The following is an 18,081-nucleotide window of genomic DNA, read 5'->3' on the forward strand; positions in this document are numbered from 1 at the left end:
ACGCACACAAAAAAATGGAAAAAAATAAATAAATAAACTGCCTCTGACTGCTGTAATTTCAGACATTATTAAGGTTAACTTTCCAAGTTTTATCGGGCAACATTTAAAAGCTGATATCTCCTGAATTTTCACTGGCAGTGTTGTTATTCAAAATGAAAGCGTAAGTGAAATAAAAAGCGCACGGTGTGCTAGAACAGTGTTCCCAACCATTTTACTGCCGCAGACTGATAAGATTAGCTGAAACAATTTGAGGACCGGCAGAAAATAATTAAATACAGAAATAACTCAACTTATAAATTCACTAATAATTCTAACGAGACCAACAAAAAATAAATGAAAAATATAAATAATATGATGGCCTGCAAAAATAAATAAATAAATAACTGGGAGAAATGATTTTTACGTATTTGGCAAAAAATAAATACCGCAAAATGAGAAAGGATTTGTGGACAAGCAAAAATAGCTACCGCAAATAGGACGAATAATTTGCTGACCGGGAAAAATAAATCCCGCAATTAGGTGAAATAACTTACGGACGGCAAAAAAATAAATACCCTCAATAGGAGAAAGAATTTGTGAACCTGTAAAAATTGAATTCCGAAAATAGGAATAAAGATTTGCGGGACATCAAAAAATAACTATAGAGTAAATGGAAAACAATTTGCGGACCGGTGAAACATCCCGTAAATAGGAGAAATAACTTACGAAACAGCAAAAAACAAATCCCAAAAATAGGAGAAATAATTTGTGGACCAATAAAAAAGAAATATCACAATAAGAAAGAAAACTTACAGCAAGAAATATATGGGAAAAATAATTCGCAGGCTTTTGATGCCAGCTTAGACAGAAAAATAAACCGATAGTGAAGACGTTATTATATTTGATAAATCTAAATTTATGCGGTAGCTATATGAATTGGCCGAAACATATCGCGAAAAGGAAGGAAATTCTAACGAACCGGTCCCATTCCTCGTACTAGTGATTCAAAAACACTGTACAACAATATGCTATTATTATTGATTAATATTGCTCAAATACAATGCCACAACAGGCAAATTGCCTCCTTGTGATTTGTTTTCTGCGAATTTAGGGTTCAAAAATAAGAACAATTTGGAACTCCTGCAATTTAGAACTACTTCGGCAAACTGAACATTTTTACGAAATTAAGAGAACGGTCGCACAATATTTTGCAGGAACGAAGAGAATGCTCATGTTATGTAGAAACGGAACGTATAGTCTGCGTGTTAAAATACGTAGAGTGGCACGCGTATCGAAAATAATCTTGATTATGGCATGGTTTAGAAAAAAGCCTTCAATAAAGGATCATTTAAAAACTATGTAACACAGTTATTGCCATTTTTTTTCATTTTTATCGATCGAAAAAAGGCAAGAACGTTTACTGTTATCATATAATACAGTTATTTTCGGTTAATACAAATAATCGGAAGCAATTACTCCGACTTGCGTCGTAATACTGATAAAATTCCCCTTTCTTTTCTTCGAATATTATAAGTACACAGGAAAAAACAGTGAAAATTCCGGAGGAAAACAACTCAGTTTTAACACATAATGATAGGTAAAAAAAATAATAATAATACACATAATAACAAAAGAACCGTAAAAGGTATGCAACAAACTTTTCTTTTGTCATTGAAGATAACCAAGTCAGAATAGTTGCGAAAGATTAAAGTATTATTTCTGTATTTTTTTTCCCCTTCTTAAGGCACAAAGGAGTATTCTTTAGGAATAGTTCGTTTGATAGAGAAAGGAAATACATATACTGTGTGTATATACCATTGCTTTTCCATTCACTATGATGTGTCCGTCGACAACTTCCGCAAGAAAAAACTTGAAGCACTTAGAATCCCAATGGAAATGAAAGGATTCATCCGAAGTACACCTATAATTGTACTAGACAGTCTCCCAAAGTCGTATTCACTCACTTTTTTTTTGTAACTTTATTCTTTTTCTATATATGTATGTATACTTGTTCTCGCAAAAGAAATAAAATATATGTAAGAAATACGAATTTTCTTTTCCCATCGAGGAAAGAAATATAAAACGTGAACAGAAAATAGAAACGTGCCAGTTAGTTTTGATAATGGAGGTTGCAGGAAAGGCTTATTAGAATAAATAGAGAAAATTCCATTCCCCTTAAAGTAAGCAGTCAGCTATAATCTTCACATTTATGTATAGATATCTCATGAATGTAATGGAAATCGAGACCTTTCTCTCTCTCTCACGGATATAAAAAACAAAAATACAGACAATGGAAATTAGAGGCCATAAAAGGATTTTCTTAGAACGCTCGCGAATGAAAAGAAATGAATACTAAGTAAGCCATTTTGGTACTGAAGTGTGGCAGTTACGATTGAGTATTATAACAATAATAATGAAGAGAAATCAATATCGTTAAAAATACTTTTTTTTTTCATTGTTATTATGGCTCTAGAAAAAGGAGATTGATCAATAGGAAATAATTCTTATGTCTTTTAGACGTGTGCAAATTCCTCTGATTTTTTTGGACAGATGCAGCTCGGAAAAATATTGACCCGTTAGAGTGAAATTTCCATTCAGTTTCTTAATATTATCATTAATTATCAATAAATATCTTCTTCAAATGTGAACTAACTGTTTAGAAAAATATTTTTTTAAATAATTATTTTAAAAAATTGTTTAATTTAATACATGAAAAATTGTTTGTTTAATAATTATTTGAGTGACTGTCCATTCTTTGTTTAAAGGATTGTTTAATCAATTTTCAAGTAATTGTTAGTTTGATAATGGTCCAGCTAATTGTTTAATCATTGATTATGTATGTGCTAAAATTTAATCATTGTTCAAGTGATTGTTTTTTAATCATTGTGCAAGTGATTCTTTTTAAACGTTCTTTAGGTAATTATTTAATCATTGTTTAGGTAACTGTTTGTTTAATAATTGCTTAATAAATGTTTAATCAGTGTTTTTAATTGCTTTTTAATCATTGTTTATATAATTGCTTTTTAATCATTGTTTATATAATTGCTTTTTAATCATTGTTTATATAATTGCTTTTTAATCATTGTTTAAATAATTGTTAATGTAATCATTGTTTAAATAATTGTTAATGTAATCATTGTTAAAGTAATACTTTTTTAATCATTACTTACATAATTGTTTCTTTAATCATTGTTTCATTAATTGTTTCTTTAATCATTGTTTCATTAATTGTTTCTTTAATCATTTTTTCATTAATTGTTTTTTCTTAAATCATCGTTTTAAAAAGTGATGTTTATTTTAATTATTGTTTCAAAAAATAGAAACATTCCAGTTAGTTTCGATAATGGAGGTTACAGGAAAGGCTTATTAGAATAAACAGAGGAAACTCCATTCCCATAAAGTAAGCAGTCGGCTATAATCTTCACATATATGTATAGTAATAATGAAAGCGAAATCCAAATCGTTAAAAGTATTTTTTTAATTGTTATTATGACTCTAGAAAAAAGAGATTGATCAATAGGACATAATACTTATGTTTGTCACACGCGTGCGATTTCCTCAGATTGCTTGGAGCAGGTAGAGTCTAATGAATAAACATTGTCCCATTAGAGGGAACTTTTTATTCTGATTTTCATGAAATAAAAGGAAATTACGAAGTATTTTATTTTTCATTTATTTCCCATTAATTTGAATTAGTTGTATCTATAGTAGTAACTATTTAATCTTTATTTTAAAATTTTGTTTTCAAAGATATAATGTGAATAATTAATATATGAGTGCATTAAAAAGTTGTTTGAAACATCTTGAGTGTCTTCATGTTTTTAATATTTGTCTTTTTTATTTTCCATTCCTTATTGATCGATCTCAACAGGTGACAATATGACTTCAGAAAAAGATTGCTATCGCAAGGAGTCCCACACCGAGAGTTTAGTGCATCAACCTCTCGGTGATTATGAAAAAAATGTTGGTATTCGGAATTGGCAGTAAATTGTATGTTCCGGTCTAATTAGCCCTTGTGCGCAGAAAATGACCGTGGTGTGACAAAAATTATCGAATTTTTCCTTTAAGATGAAGCCATTTTTTTTAATAGTTTTTCAATTGGTGTTTTTTTTTTTTTGCTTAATGATTGCTTGAATAAATATTGTTTCTTTAATAATTTTTAAAAAATATTGTTTCTTGAATGTTCTCATAAAAAATATCGTTGCTTTATTAAAAAGCTATAATTATGAAAAAAAATTGTTTTTTCTCCAGTTTTTATTTGCCAAAGAAAATATATATAGTTTCTCAATAAATTTTTTTCTCGAACAAAACTTTAGCAAACGATTTTAACAATAATAAAATGTAAAACGGTGTCTTAAAAATGATTGAACGAAAAAGGTGTTTATCAAAAACAATGATAACGAATAATGATGAAGACTATGTTTTGAAACATTAAATGCAATACAAGCTTTCAAACAATAAAAAAAATACTGTCAAATAATAAAAAAACAATTCTCTCAAACAATGAAAACAAAACAATACTTTTAAACTATGAAAAGCATTATTTTGTACGAAGTCAATAACAATATTTTTGTCAAAAACAATATTTTTGAAGAAAGAATAGAAACAATACTTTCGAACAATGAAAAACAATACTTTCAAACAATGAAAAGAAACAACAGTTTTAAATAATAGAAAAGTAAACTATGATTGAAGAGAAGAATTTTCGACAAATTTTGGTGATTTAAGATAAGAAAAATCGTTCTTCCCTGCAGTTTCTTAAACACTAACACAAAAAAATTTAAAAATTGCCAGGAAAAGCATTGTCACCTTTAATACTTCTTAAAAAAATTCTAATGAAACGGGGTTTTTTTTCAAAAGAATCCATTATAACATAAAAAGTCGTTAAATAAATGGTACTTTACGAAATGTTCTAAAATAAACAACGTGATAATAATTAAATGCTTAACATGCTCATAAATAGGAAAAGGGGAAAAAATAATACATCATTTTTTAATCATAATATCATTTTCGATTGACCAATAACGAATGCAAAATAATATTGATATTTCTCAAGATTTTTCAATTTTATTCTGTGAATTAATAGCGACAAATTCGTTTTCAATTCAAAGCACATATGGAAAGAAATCTTCTAAAAAGTACATCGAATAAAATATTTATTATTACTTTAAATGTGCATATAAATATATAATCCTCATATCAGTGTTAAACGTTAGGGGAAAAAATATTTCATCACATTGTGTATTCCCAATAGTTTTAAAACACTAAATTTTTAAATAGCATTGCATTGTTCTGACGTACTTTATAATTCTCAGTAATCCTTTTAATGTTTTCCGTAATCAATGTCTCAAGCTGTAAATAAAATAAAAATCCGAGATAAATTCTGATTTTATATTTCCTCTCAGATCTTTTTATTTCATTACAAAAATTATAGTAAATATTATCAGGTACTATTCTTATAATAATTTCATTTCGTATTATTTATCAGGATTTAATTTCATCTCTTAATTTAATTTCACATTATTTTATAACAATTTAACATCTTTTTATACTAATTTAATTTCAAAATTGTTCTGTAACAATTTAATTTACATTTCATTTTATACCAATTTAATTTGCTTTGCTCAATAGCAATTGAATTTACATTGTTTTCTAACAGTTTAACTTCATATGATTTTGATTCTACAAGGTGAACTTGTAGAATCAAAATCCCTTTGCTGCAAATTACAGGTGAACCGTTGATTCTTAGATGCTTACTTCCCGTTAGGAAAAAGTATCCGCATAATGTATGTACTTCAGATACGTCATTATATATCGCCGAGGGTTGTAATTTAAGGAAAAATTAATTTTTATTTGGTTATCCTGTCCTACAAAACTAAATTAGAGAGAGGAAAATGTAGCCCTGTCTCCTTTGAGCACAACAAATAAAATTCGAAGTTTCCAAGTGAAATATTCGGTGTGATATTCGAAATCTCAAAATCGCTGAAAATAAAATGAAAGAAGAGAAGAATGAGCTTGTTCGTTAGTTTATCCGGTTCTTTCCCTCATTTACAGCGATTTTTGAATCAAAAAAAAGTATCTGTGTTAATATTACACTTAGAAACGTGGATTTTTTTTGCTGGTTTCACGAGAGACAGAGCAACAACTTTCTAATTGCATTTTCTAGGATATGGTGACCAAGTAAAAAGTTAATTTTTATACACTCGTGTGAAAAATAAGGATAATTAGCACATTATATCGTATTTCTGAAAAACTAATGGACAGATTTTTAATGAAATTTGGTACGAATACAGAGTTATGATAGAGAAAGAGATACACTATACTAAAGTAATAGTACGCGCACGTGATTGTCAGTAAACCTTATCATTTCGGGAATGTCCAAAATCTACGTTGTGAGATTGAATCAAAAATGAGTCTAATATGGGGCATGGTCCCCTCTCAGTCGAACAGGTCACACTGCTCGACAGCATACTGTACACGAGGCAGTTGAGGAGTCTGTGAGGCAATGCAGAAACGCAGTTTTTGGCTGCTGGTTCGGATGGTTCTCGGAGGGGGATGAATGGCGAAGATAATCGTTGACCAGGTGAGCCCGACATGGTCGAGTGTTGTCGTCCATCAAAAGGAACCGATTGCAAACTGCGTTCCTGAAAAGTCGAACATAAAGCTCCAAAATATCCTCTCTATACCTCCTAGCAGTCAGGGACCATCTGTCAAGCACATGAAGGGGTATGTGGCCGTCCAACATGAAGCCTCAAATAGACACAATTATCTTAATTTTGCACACGAATGTATTTAAATTACTATTCACCCCTTGCAAGATAAATAACGCATCTGAGGTCTTACAAATAGAAACACAAAGGGCCACAACAGGCAAAATGCCGAATGAGGTGGCTGAATAAAGGTGCCTTTAAAAAATAAGGATGTAAAATATAACCAAAATACAGCAACCCAATATAAATTGGAAGTGTCTCCAAGATCTACGATTCGCCAGTAATTTGCGGCAGAGGGGCTTAAGTGTTCATTCTGTATATTATTTCATTTAATTTAAGCATATTTTTAGAAGTCACAACATTGAATAGGTGTGCATGTAAAATCTTTGTTAAGCAGTTAAGATTCTTTTCATTCATCATTTGTACAAAGATCTCAAGCGTTCACAGCAGAACAAAGCGAATAACTTTTAGGGGAAAAAAATCCGCTTTGAACAATCGAACTTTTTCCTGAGAAGTTACTTTATTCATTTCACACTAAAGAAGCATGTCGTCAATTCTCATTCATCTCAGAGAATCGTTTTCCTCTGATGAAACCTTTCTCCACATTCAAACACACACACATACACACACAAGAGTTCCATGTACACTGTTAGTCCATGTGTGATCCTCAAAGCAACAGGATGTGAGTAAACTAGAGCACTCGAGAAGATTTCCACTTGATGGTAAACCAACATTCGAGCGTACTCCTACGTCACTAACTTTAATTGCAGTTATATGCACACACACACACACACATTGCCAAGCTTTTCCAAGCCGTACGGCTTCACGGGAAAAGTCTTGTAGGCTGGTGCCTTAACAATTGCGACTCTTTCTAATTTGCATCGCAGCTGCTTCGAGATAACGCTGAATTTCTGGTTATTCCAGTAATTAAATTCTCCTACTCGAGGTTTCTTCAACCAAAGCGTACGATAAATGGTGTTTCTCTCTCTTTCTCTCTCCTTCTCTATGATACAATATGGTGCTGTAATTTCTGTCTCTCTTGCCTATTCCCCTATTGCGTGCCATGACACACACATGTTAAGTGCAGCTCATTCCGGAATTGTTTCGGGTTAAATCTTACGAAAGGATTACGGTTAGTTTTCCACACTTCAATTCTTTGATTACTTCTGCTTCTGGTAACGCAGAAAAATTTATGCGAATTTGGAAGAGGATTTCCATACGTTAGAGAAAAAAAGAAAGATGGAGAGAAAAAGACATATAGGTACTCAAATGCTTCATGGATAAGAAAATAATAAAGAAAATCAAATATTTTCTTTTAAAATACTTCGTCGTAGTTTCCTGAATTCAGTCTTTTCTTCTACATTCTTTGTTACTTATACAAACAGTATGAAGGTAATTTTCTACTTTGCTGTATTTTTAGTCTCTCCTTTGAATTACAAAGAAATAAATTCAGTTAATTTATGGTATTAATCATATCGTATAGGAACAGTGTTGTTTATCGTCTTTACGTATATGAAATGAAGGTTGCGAGAGCAATTTTTGACATGAAATCTAGTTAGAAAATGGCATGAAATCTTCCTAAATGATATGGAATTCAAAGAATAAGACATTCAATTCAGGAAACTACGACGAAAGAGTTGTAGTTTCGAGTATTTCGAAAGTAAATATTTGATTTTCTTTCTGTTCTCTTAACAGCAAGCATTTGAATACCTCTGTATCTTTATATCTCCCTTTTTTTCTCACGTATCTCACGAAATATCTTACAAATTCGTATAAGTTTTTCCCAATGATGGCCGACAATTCTTTAAGAAAATTAGATAGTGCCTCTTAATGCGAACTTCAAAAGATTTGTGTGAATAATTTTCTTCACAAAAATTGAAAATCCACTTCGTATTCCCTTCGCTCCAAAGGTTTTTTAATGATTTTAAAGGGTTTACATGATTTTTTTTTCCAGTTAAAATTTGAGGCATGCGCAAGTGTACCTAATGATTTTTTGTCCTTTTTTAAAGGGCATTTTTGACATACAATTAACACAAATCAATCAAACAATTTTTTTTAATCGTTAGTTTTGGCTCAGGTTTAAAGGGCACTGATTGAATCGTTGAAATGAAACGGGGGGGGGGGGTATAGAAAAACGGGGATATCACTTGACCGATCTTAAACGATTTACATACTTACGATGCAATTTTAATGTAGTAAAACCATTTACTCCACCGTTGCCTCGGTGGTTGTCGACTGAATTTGGTTTTCTATGGTTCCCAACTTCGAGGCTCAAATGCAACAGGACTACAACGATATAAGTATTCAATCATCACACTTCAACCATAATTAGAAAAAATTATGGCAGAAGGCACTGCACACATAACAATAATTACACAGAAACAAACTTCACGTTGGATTCGCAACACGTCTGTGCATGCACATTCCAAAATGTACCAATTCGTTACAAGTTTCGCAGAGGAATATGGACGAAGCGCATGTGTGGTGTAGTAGTAGTAAAGCCAATAAAGCGGACCATCTCCCCCGATATCTAGTTTTTTTGAGAGGAAATCCTTGAATGGAGTTAAACTGATGAGCAACGGGGAAATTTCTGACAAAAAAATTGGGATTTTATAAAGTTGGCATTTCAGAGAGGTTTTACTGTGCGCAAACTAAAACATAGGCAATTTTTCTGTAAAATGGTTTTTACTGCAGTATATAATCCATCATGAGGAGAAGCCACATCAATGATACTAATATAGTATAATCACTCTTTTACTGACACTGACGGGACAAAAAAATTCGTCCGTAAAAGTGAAGGTGACCGTAAAAGAAATATAATCTGTCTAAGCTTTAAAATGAAACTTAAGAGGGTCTCACATCCTTTTTAACATGGCGGAAAACCATGCTGTAGGAAAAATATCATTAAAAATATTACTTAATCATTGATTCATTTCAAATTTGTTGCACATGCTTTGTATTGTATATGCTATCCTACATCAGTATAAAGTTTTACATATCTGTTATATTAATTTTTTTATTATCTTAATTTTATATCTTAATTTTTTTGCAAATTTTCAAAATAATTCATTAAAAACACCTTGTGCACATGATAAAATAGCACGACTGATGCTCATATCAATGTAATTGAATAAAACTTGATTCATAATATACATAAAGTCACTTCAGTTTGTGAAATAAAGCAAAAGGTTGAGATTTCATTGACTGACTCAATCTTCTTTAAAATTAAATTTCAAATTTAAGTTTTTTTAATTCCAATTTTATTTTTGTTTGAACTAAACAATTAATGAATAACTTTATCCTCATGTATTCCCAAGAAATCCCTAAGATCTGCCGAGGGAATTTTTTAATGTTAGTGGATATCTATGCCCGAACCCAGAACTGTCAGAGGCTTGCATCCCAAACAACCAGAGTGCCAGGCAGCATCCAATAACTGAATAAATATAATTGTATTTAATCAATTATGCGTAGAGTATTAAATTGTATAACTATTATTAAGAGTATTAATTGTAAACAGTCGAATCCCGTTACAACGAACTCCAAGAGACTGGTGAAATCAATTCGTTATAACGAAATTTTATTGTAACGGAATTATAGTTTTTTTGCATTGTTTTCCTATGTAAAATTATCTCGACGGTTAGGAAAGTGTTCGTTAAAACGAGATTTTCGCTATAACGGTATTCGTTAAAACTGGATTCGACTGTAATTCCTTTTTTTTTCAAAGAACTGTGATGACTAGAGCCCGGATTATATGCACTAAAAAAGTGGCAAAATATGCTCTAAACATATGCAAATATGCACTTAAAAATGCAAAAATATGCACTTAAAAATGCAAAAATATGCACTTAAAATACCAAAATATGCACTTAAAATACCAAAATATGCACTTAAAATACCAAAATATGCACTTAAAATACCAAAATGTGCACTGAAAAAACAAATGTGCACTGAAAAGGCCGAAATATGCACTGAAAATACCAAAATATGCATTAAACACCCCAGAATATGCATTAGAAATCTTGAAAAAGTCAAAAATTCCGAACTATGTATAAAAAATGAGAAAACATGCATTAAAAAAATCACCATGAAAAAAAAGATGTGTTTTTAAAATGCATCTTTTCTATTTCTTAGTGCGTATGAATATTCATTTACAAAAAAATATCTCCTCATATAAATGTATATATATGAGGCATACATGCAAATATCTTCTACATATTTTTATTCAGGCATTTCTTAGTTTGTTGTAGCTGCTCAATAATGAAAATAGCAGTAAAAAAAAGAATTTGGACACTATTTCTAAAAACAATTTAGCTGATACATCTAGAAAAAGCCTTACAGTAAAACGGTGAACATTCGTAAAATATTTTATGAATATGCATTAATTCACTAAATTTCACCTGCGAGAAAAAAACCGATGTTATGAACAATATTTATTTGAAAAATTATAAAAAAAAATTGAATGAACACTTAATTGAATTGAAAACTTAAATAGACCTTCAAAAATATGCACTTATACTGAAAATTCTTTGATTTTATGCATTTATATTCATTAATGCTAAAAAAGGCCAAAATATGCAAATGCTTATGCACATATGCATTTGCATATAATCCGGGCTCTAGTGATGACTGATGTAAGGCTTTGGAAACCGGCAAAAGCGCCGACGTTTGTTATTTTGTTTTTCAAAAGGCATTCGATCGGGTCAAATATGCTGAGCCCTTGAAGATTTTACATGAGATTGGTCTTGCAGGCAACTTGTTGAAGTGAATAGAATCGTGGTTGAGAGATAGGTCACAGTGGGTTATGGTGAACAAAGATTTTTCTGCTTGGACAGGAGTGAGGGCACACTCCGCAAGGAGTTTGCAAAGGAATAATTATGTATTTTTTTAGCCAATGATGGCTGAAAAAAAAGGTAATTAGTTCTTGGGCAATTTGACTGTTGGGGCCTTTTGTATTTGTGTTTGTATTTGTATAAAAGTAATGCAGGGCGGACGTAAAGTCTTGGACACATTTTGAAAAATTAAAAATGAATCAACCAATTCACATAAAAAAAGGGGTTCTTTTTTTTTACTGAAATACTTTTGACGCGATGGAGATTTTTGTCTTTTTTCAAATGAATTTAAAAAAATACTTCAGATTTTACTCGCATGTGGTGCTTTAAAATGAAAAACTTGACATAAAATACAAGACAAACAGTACATGTGATTAATGTTTACGACAGAGATGTTTTTTCGGCCCGAAATATACTCGGAAATTCAAATTTTTGGACGGTATGTCGAAATGAATATTCAGAAAGAAAAGTTATTTTTGTCTTCCTGAAGGAGACAAATCACTTTTTTTTCCTTGCATTCGTTTTGGCATACCAATCAAAAAACTTAAATTTCTCAGTATATTTCAGGCCGAAAAAACATCAAACACTACTACAAAACCACACATGCACCTCTTCCATATTCCTCTGCGGAACTTCTAACAAATTGTTTGCATGTTGGAATGTGCGTGTACGTGTTGTGAACGTAATGTGAAATTTGTTATAGTGTAATGCCTGTTATGTGTAGTGCTGCCATCCGCCATCAGTTTTTCTAACTATGAGAAATTGTACCGTTGTCGGTCTGAGTTAATGCAGGCAGCAGTGTCTCCACTCAGCGCTTCACGCTAATAATGCGTGTTATGAAGAATTGAAAAGTGTCTTGGGTGTAGTGGTTAGCACACTTGCCCGGTATGCAAGGGAATCCGAGTTCGTTTCTTGGAGGAGACAAATCACTTTTCTTCCACGTTGCAGCATAACATCGGGAAAATTCAATTCCTGAATAATATTTATGGCAATTTTGCTTTACTTATAAAACTACCATATTTCAACATGAGCATCCTTTCAACCGTTTGGACGTAGCCTAAACTAAAAAAGGCGCTGATATTAACACGTGATAATTTTATGTGTGCACTGTTAGTGTTTCATTTTACGCGTTATGTCAAGTTTTTTGTTTTAAAGCGACACCTGTGAGTGATATTTGAACTTTTTCAATTCATCAATAAAACTTTAGGCTGATAAGTATTTTAGTAGAAACCGCGTCTTTTTTATGTTAATTTGTTGATTTGTTTTTAATTTTTAAAATATCGCTAGGGTTTCTCTTCTAGCACGTATTATGTAAAATTTTTTGATCACGTTCAAAACCTTATGCAAAAAAAATATTTACGTGTAGTTCGTATATCATTTTTCATAATAACGAATGCCAAAAAGTATATTTGAAATAAAATTCCCATTTTGAACATTAACCCGATGCCACATACACACACACACACATTTCTTACATAAATTCAAGCCAAAGAGAGAACTAGTCCAATCAATTTCAATCATGGAGAAACTTTATAAAAGAAAAGTTAGGACATAGTAAAAGAAATATAATTACAATCTCATATTCAGAATCCATACTTATTTCATAGCTTCATTCGGAAATTTCAATCATTTGTACTCGAAATGATAAGGAAATTGAAACAGTTGGCATTTTTAAGAAATTAACTAATCACTGCTACGGAAAATATCTTATTTTTCTCATTTTCTAAAGCAAAGAATCTCATAATCTTTTCGTCGTGTATTAAAATCTTAACATTTGACACACTCGAATTTTTGAAAGAAAAAATAGAAAATACGTGAGAAGCAATTTTCGGTGGGAAACGGATTTTTCTCATTTATCTCAAGAAGTTTTATTGTTTCGAGATAGTTTTAAGGACGATAGAGTTTCTGAAACCGTGAATAATATTAAACCGAAAAGATAATATCGAGTGATGAGGAGGGGGAAAAACAAACGAAAATACACTCTCGGAAAATGAGACGCTCGAGAGCTGCCATTAGTTGGAAAAATGGCGCAAAACAAACAAAGAGAGCGAGAGTGGAAATAGCCAAAAAGCTTATTATTACCTTTGTCATTGATGTCATCGTTTTGTTCATCTCCTTCGTCATCGGAGCTTTGCTTCGAAGATTCAGCTTTCGAAGAAGGCAAGTGGTGGTGATGATGGTGCTTCGGAGAAGTTGTTTGATTGCTACTGAAGCTTCGAAATAATTTACCAAGTTTCACTTTTTTCTTCAGTTCTTTCTGGGATTCGCCACCTTCTTTCTTTTCTATTATAAGTCAAATGATTGCGATGTTAATATTAATGCAAAAGATATATAAGTACCGCAAGCACACTGCATGAAGATTTACGCAAAATTCACCGCCTTAAAATTCAACAACAATAATAAACCGCAATGCAATAAATCGCAAAGAAAATTCATCGATGGAAAATTCACAGACAACAATTCGACACGAGTGAGTGAACTAGTAATAGAGCAAGTAAGTGAGCGAGAAATCATCGAGTAAGTGAGTCAGTGTGTGTTTGTGAGTGACAGAGTCGTTGGTGAGTGATATCCAGTGTAATTCGTAAGTGAGCGACTGAGCGGTTAGAGAGAGAGTGACTGAGTGAATAAACGAGCAAGCGACATAGTGGACCTAATAGTGTACTCATTAATGTACCTGATGAGTAAGTGTGCAACAGATTGAGCTACCTAATGAGTGAGTGAAGGAGCGAGCGCGAGTAATAAAATAAGTCAATGAGTGACAGAGTAGTGGCGTAGTGAGTAAGTGATAAGGTGAAAGACTTAGTAATGAACAGAGCAAGATACATAGTGAATGTTTGAGTGACAGAGTGAGCGACCAAGCGAGAGAGTGATGAAGTGAATGATCTAGTGAATATGTAACAGAGTGAGAAAATGATCAAGTGAATGAGCAGGTGAGCAAATAAGAAAATGATTGAAGTGAGCAAATGAGCAGGTGAGCAAATAAGAAAATGATTGAAGTGAGCAAATAAGCAGGTGAGCAAATAAGAAAATGATTGAAGTGAGCAAATGAGCAAGTGGTCAGGTGCGCGAGTCACTCATACGGCCACTCACACCAGTGTTTTCTTTCTCCCTCTCTCTCTCTGTAAGTCAACCTCTCACGCTGTCACTCAATCATTCACTTAACTGCCTCTTCACTAACTCATTTGCTCACTCGATCATTTGCACATTCATTCATTCACCCGTTCATTTGGTCACTCGCTCGCGTCAAACTGTTGTCGGTGAACTTTCCAAGTGGGGAATTCTCCGGACATGCTGCATAAAAACATAAGTTTTGATTCCGGGAAATTTCAGGGCCGGTAGCTCCAGTCGTTGATACCACGGGATTGGGAAAAAAATTCCTAGAATTGATTTCAACATTTTCGGCTTAATCATTTTAAGTGTTTTATAAATCATTCATGAATCCTGTTATAATCGTAAAAAATGTGATTTTTAGCAGCATCAAGCAAGAAAATTGTCGTGAATGCATTGTGACTTAAGGGCAGTGTTGTAAATAATCAGAATCTAATAACTATCTAGAATGAATAATGAATTTAAACAGCCAGATATATTTAGTCATTGATATTAGAATTCCCCTAAATTAGTTTTTTTGGCAACTATTTTTTAAGCCAAACGTCCTGAAGAAAAACTTTGACTTAGTTAAAAAACAAATAAATTCGCAACACTGACCAGAAGTGGCTAGACAACTTTGAAATTTGTAAAATTTCAGATATTTTGTCGTAATTGGAAATTTGTGTCAATAATTTAGACCATAGTTTCTCAACCTTTTTTGTCCCATCGCCCCCTTCTTCAGAAATTTTTTTCTCCCATCGCCCCCCAACGCAATCTAACCCATAGGATCCTATGTTCCACCCGTAGCTTCTACCGCTCCCCTGAAACATTCCATCGCCCCCAGGGGACGTTAACGCTCACGTTGGGAATCACTGATTTAGACATTATATGAAAAAAATTTCAGAATTTTGCCGATAGGTGGCACATCTGTATAAGAGGTAAAGATACGCAGATGAAATGACCCTAAAAAAACAGCTGTTTATCTGACATTTAAAATGGGTTCTTCAGAATGAGATTTCTTGTGCTTCACGATGTGTTTTACGGAACGCTATCTAATGAAGCAACTGTTAATTTTGAAAATAATTAATTTATTAAGTAAATTCCTTTAAATGTCTACTGAACAGTAAGAAAACGGAGGCTGCACCATCGACCACTGACAACACCTACAGTAGAAAAGCCTCCGCGCGAAGCTTTGACGTCACTGAAGTCGTACACTTCACCTGTAACCATTGGAATATAGCAGTCCGACGTATGAGAACTCTTCACCCTTTTTTGAAGTATATCCAATGACTATAGGTGAAATGGACGACTCCGGTGACACGTCACGAGCTTCGCGCCAAGGCTTTCTGCTATAGAAGGATACACTGCCACTGGAGTATATTGAGAACTATTTTTACTACTAGCCAAATAAAATTTGATGCTATATCGTTACGATGGACACCCACTCCCTGACGCATGACTGATAGATGCGCACCATGGTAAAGCCCCCTATTAGAGAAAATGGAGCATTTTTGAACTCCCAGACAAAGTATTATGCTAAGTTTCTTTTCCAGGTCGCCTCAATTAATAACGTGAATCTAACACAAAACCACAATGCAGCTAGGACTCGCAGATATCGTTCACCATCAACACCTTTGCCAAAGGACTGCTAAAGAACAGTTTTTATCAAATTATATTATAAATAATATAATGATTTGCTTCTAAGTAATTAGCATTACAGTTTTTAATTAAATTTTCAGCAAATACGCAATCAAAAATGTTATACTATTATTCTGAATATGAACATTCCACATTTCATTACATCGACAAGAAATAATCTCTGCACACCAAAGATACATTACAAATATAAATTTTTAAAAGAGAATGAATATTTTATTGAAAAGAGTTAAATGGAAGAAACCCCCATGAATAGAATAAATAGAAAATTTTGAAAAATAACCAGAAATTCAAAACCATTTTTTTATTTCGGAAAATTTCTTTGAAGAATTTCCATAAAAATAGTTTCTAGTGAATAGAATCTCTTTTGTGGGAATGAAAACTTGTGAAATGTTTCTTTCGTTTCTTTCATGAGAAATATGTGTGTATACAAATCATTTTCACAAACGCCATCTTTTTTTCAGTCCCTAAATGTATAAACATATTTGTATTTCTATCTTTATAAATGAAATATGCTTGAGAAAAGTTTTATTCGCGGGAATAATCTTTGTAAGAGTTTATAAAATATTATCTTTCATACCAAATATACTATCAATGATATACGGAGTGTTTTCGTAAGGAGTAACGGAAAAGAATGAGTTCTATGTGAGATTCTGAAATAAAGTAAAGTAGGGACAATAATTTTTTGAAAAAAGAGTGAAATCTAACTTTGATAATTCCATAACCAAATACATAGAATGATTAGTTGGTATTTTTTTATAGATTATATATTTTTTACGCCAAAATAAATTCATGAAATGACGTTTAGCGAAAAATTCATTGTAGGTTAAAATAACAGGTTTTTTTTCTCACATTTATGATGATACAAATACAAATACAACGCCACAACAGGCAAAATGCCCAACGAGGTGGCTGATATTTTATCAGCCACCTCGTTGGGCATTTTGCCTGTTGCAAAATGGCATTTTGCCAGATGCCTATAAAAATATGGATGTCATATATTTAAAAAAAAACAGCAACCCAATTAAAAATGTAATTAACACAAATTATAAACAATACATACACATGATAAAATATACAATGCCCATTAAGAATACCTATGGTTGTCTTATTCTAAGAATGGATAGCTTCTCGATCTCTGTATTTATTTTAAGACTTGGCCATTTTAGCAAGCAAAGCATCGGTAAAAATGTATAATTTCAACTGGTTTTTACCTAAATATTACGAGGAAATTTGTTTCACTATGTTAAAGAGAGGCAAAAAATTTCATCAAATGATATTTTTTCTTTGTGAGTTGTACAAAATATATTGTTTTACTAGAACAAGATTATCGCGGCCAAGCTTATAATATTTAAAATTTACCCTTAATACGTGATACATGCAAAATCAACTGCGGAGTTTTTTGAACACGTGACAGGAATTCCTCAGAAACAAACTTTAGGATACACTTCACGTGAATAGTGAAGTATAATTGTATAACGTAGTAGTTATACATACAGTTTCACATATTATTACCATAGTCCATGTAATAGTCATAACATTCTAAATACGGTCCGATCCGATGAATGTGCTCACATCGAGACTAGGGGTTTCTGATAACAATAATCAAATGATAACTATATCCGAGGAAAAGCTCGTTTGCACGTACTGTGATCATACACCCCGTTTTGTCGAACGGGACGTATAGTAAACGGGCATTAGTAAAATGGGACAACTCTGTTTTTTTTTCCCATAATCGGTTGCAAAATGTTCAATTGCTCTATTTTATTTTTATTACTCTAAAACCAACTTTTTCCCCCATGAACTAAAATCCTGCTTCT

The 18,081-nt window shown here is 32.2% G+C and overlaps 1 protein-coding gene across 1 annotated transcript in view; it reads right to left on the reverse strand.

Annotated features, from left to right (window-relative positions):
• LOC149075417 (SAM and SH3 domain-containing protein 1-like) overlaps positions 1–18,081 on the reverse strand; it is a 315,786-nt gene that overhangs the window by 126,041 nt on the left and 171,664 nt on the right. Inside the window, exon 5 of the mRNA XM_089242704.1 lies at positions 13,601–13,801. Coding sequence (XP_089098830.1) covers positions 13,601–13,801 — 201 coding nt within the window. The remainder of the gene's footprint in view (positions 1–13,600; positions 13,802–18,081) is intronic.

Source organism: Pholcus phalangioides, unplaced genomic scaffold (assembly GCF_987345545.1).
Source record: "Pholcus phalangioides strain wild (caught in Gottingen) unplaced genomic scaffold, Ppha-v1.0 ptg000015l_1, whole genome shotgun sequence".
Classification (NCBI taxonomy): domain Eukaryota; kingdom Metazoa; phylum Arthropoda; class Arachnida; order Araneae; family Pholcidae; genus Pholcus; species Pholcus phalangioides.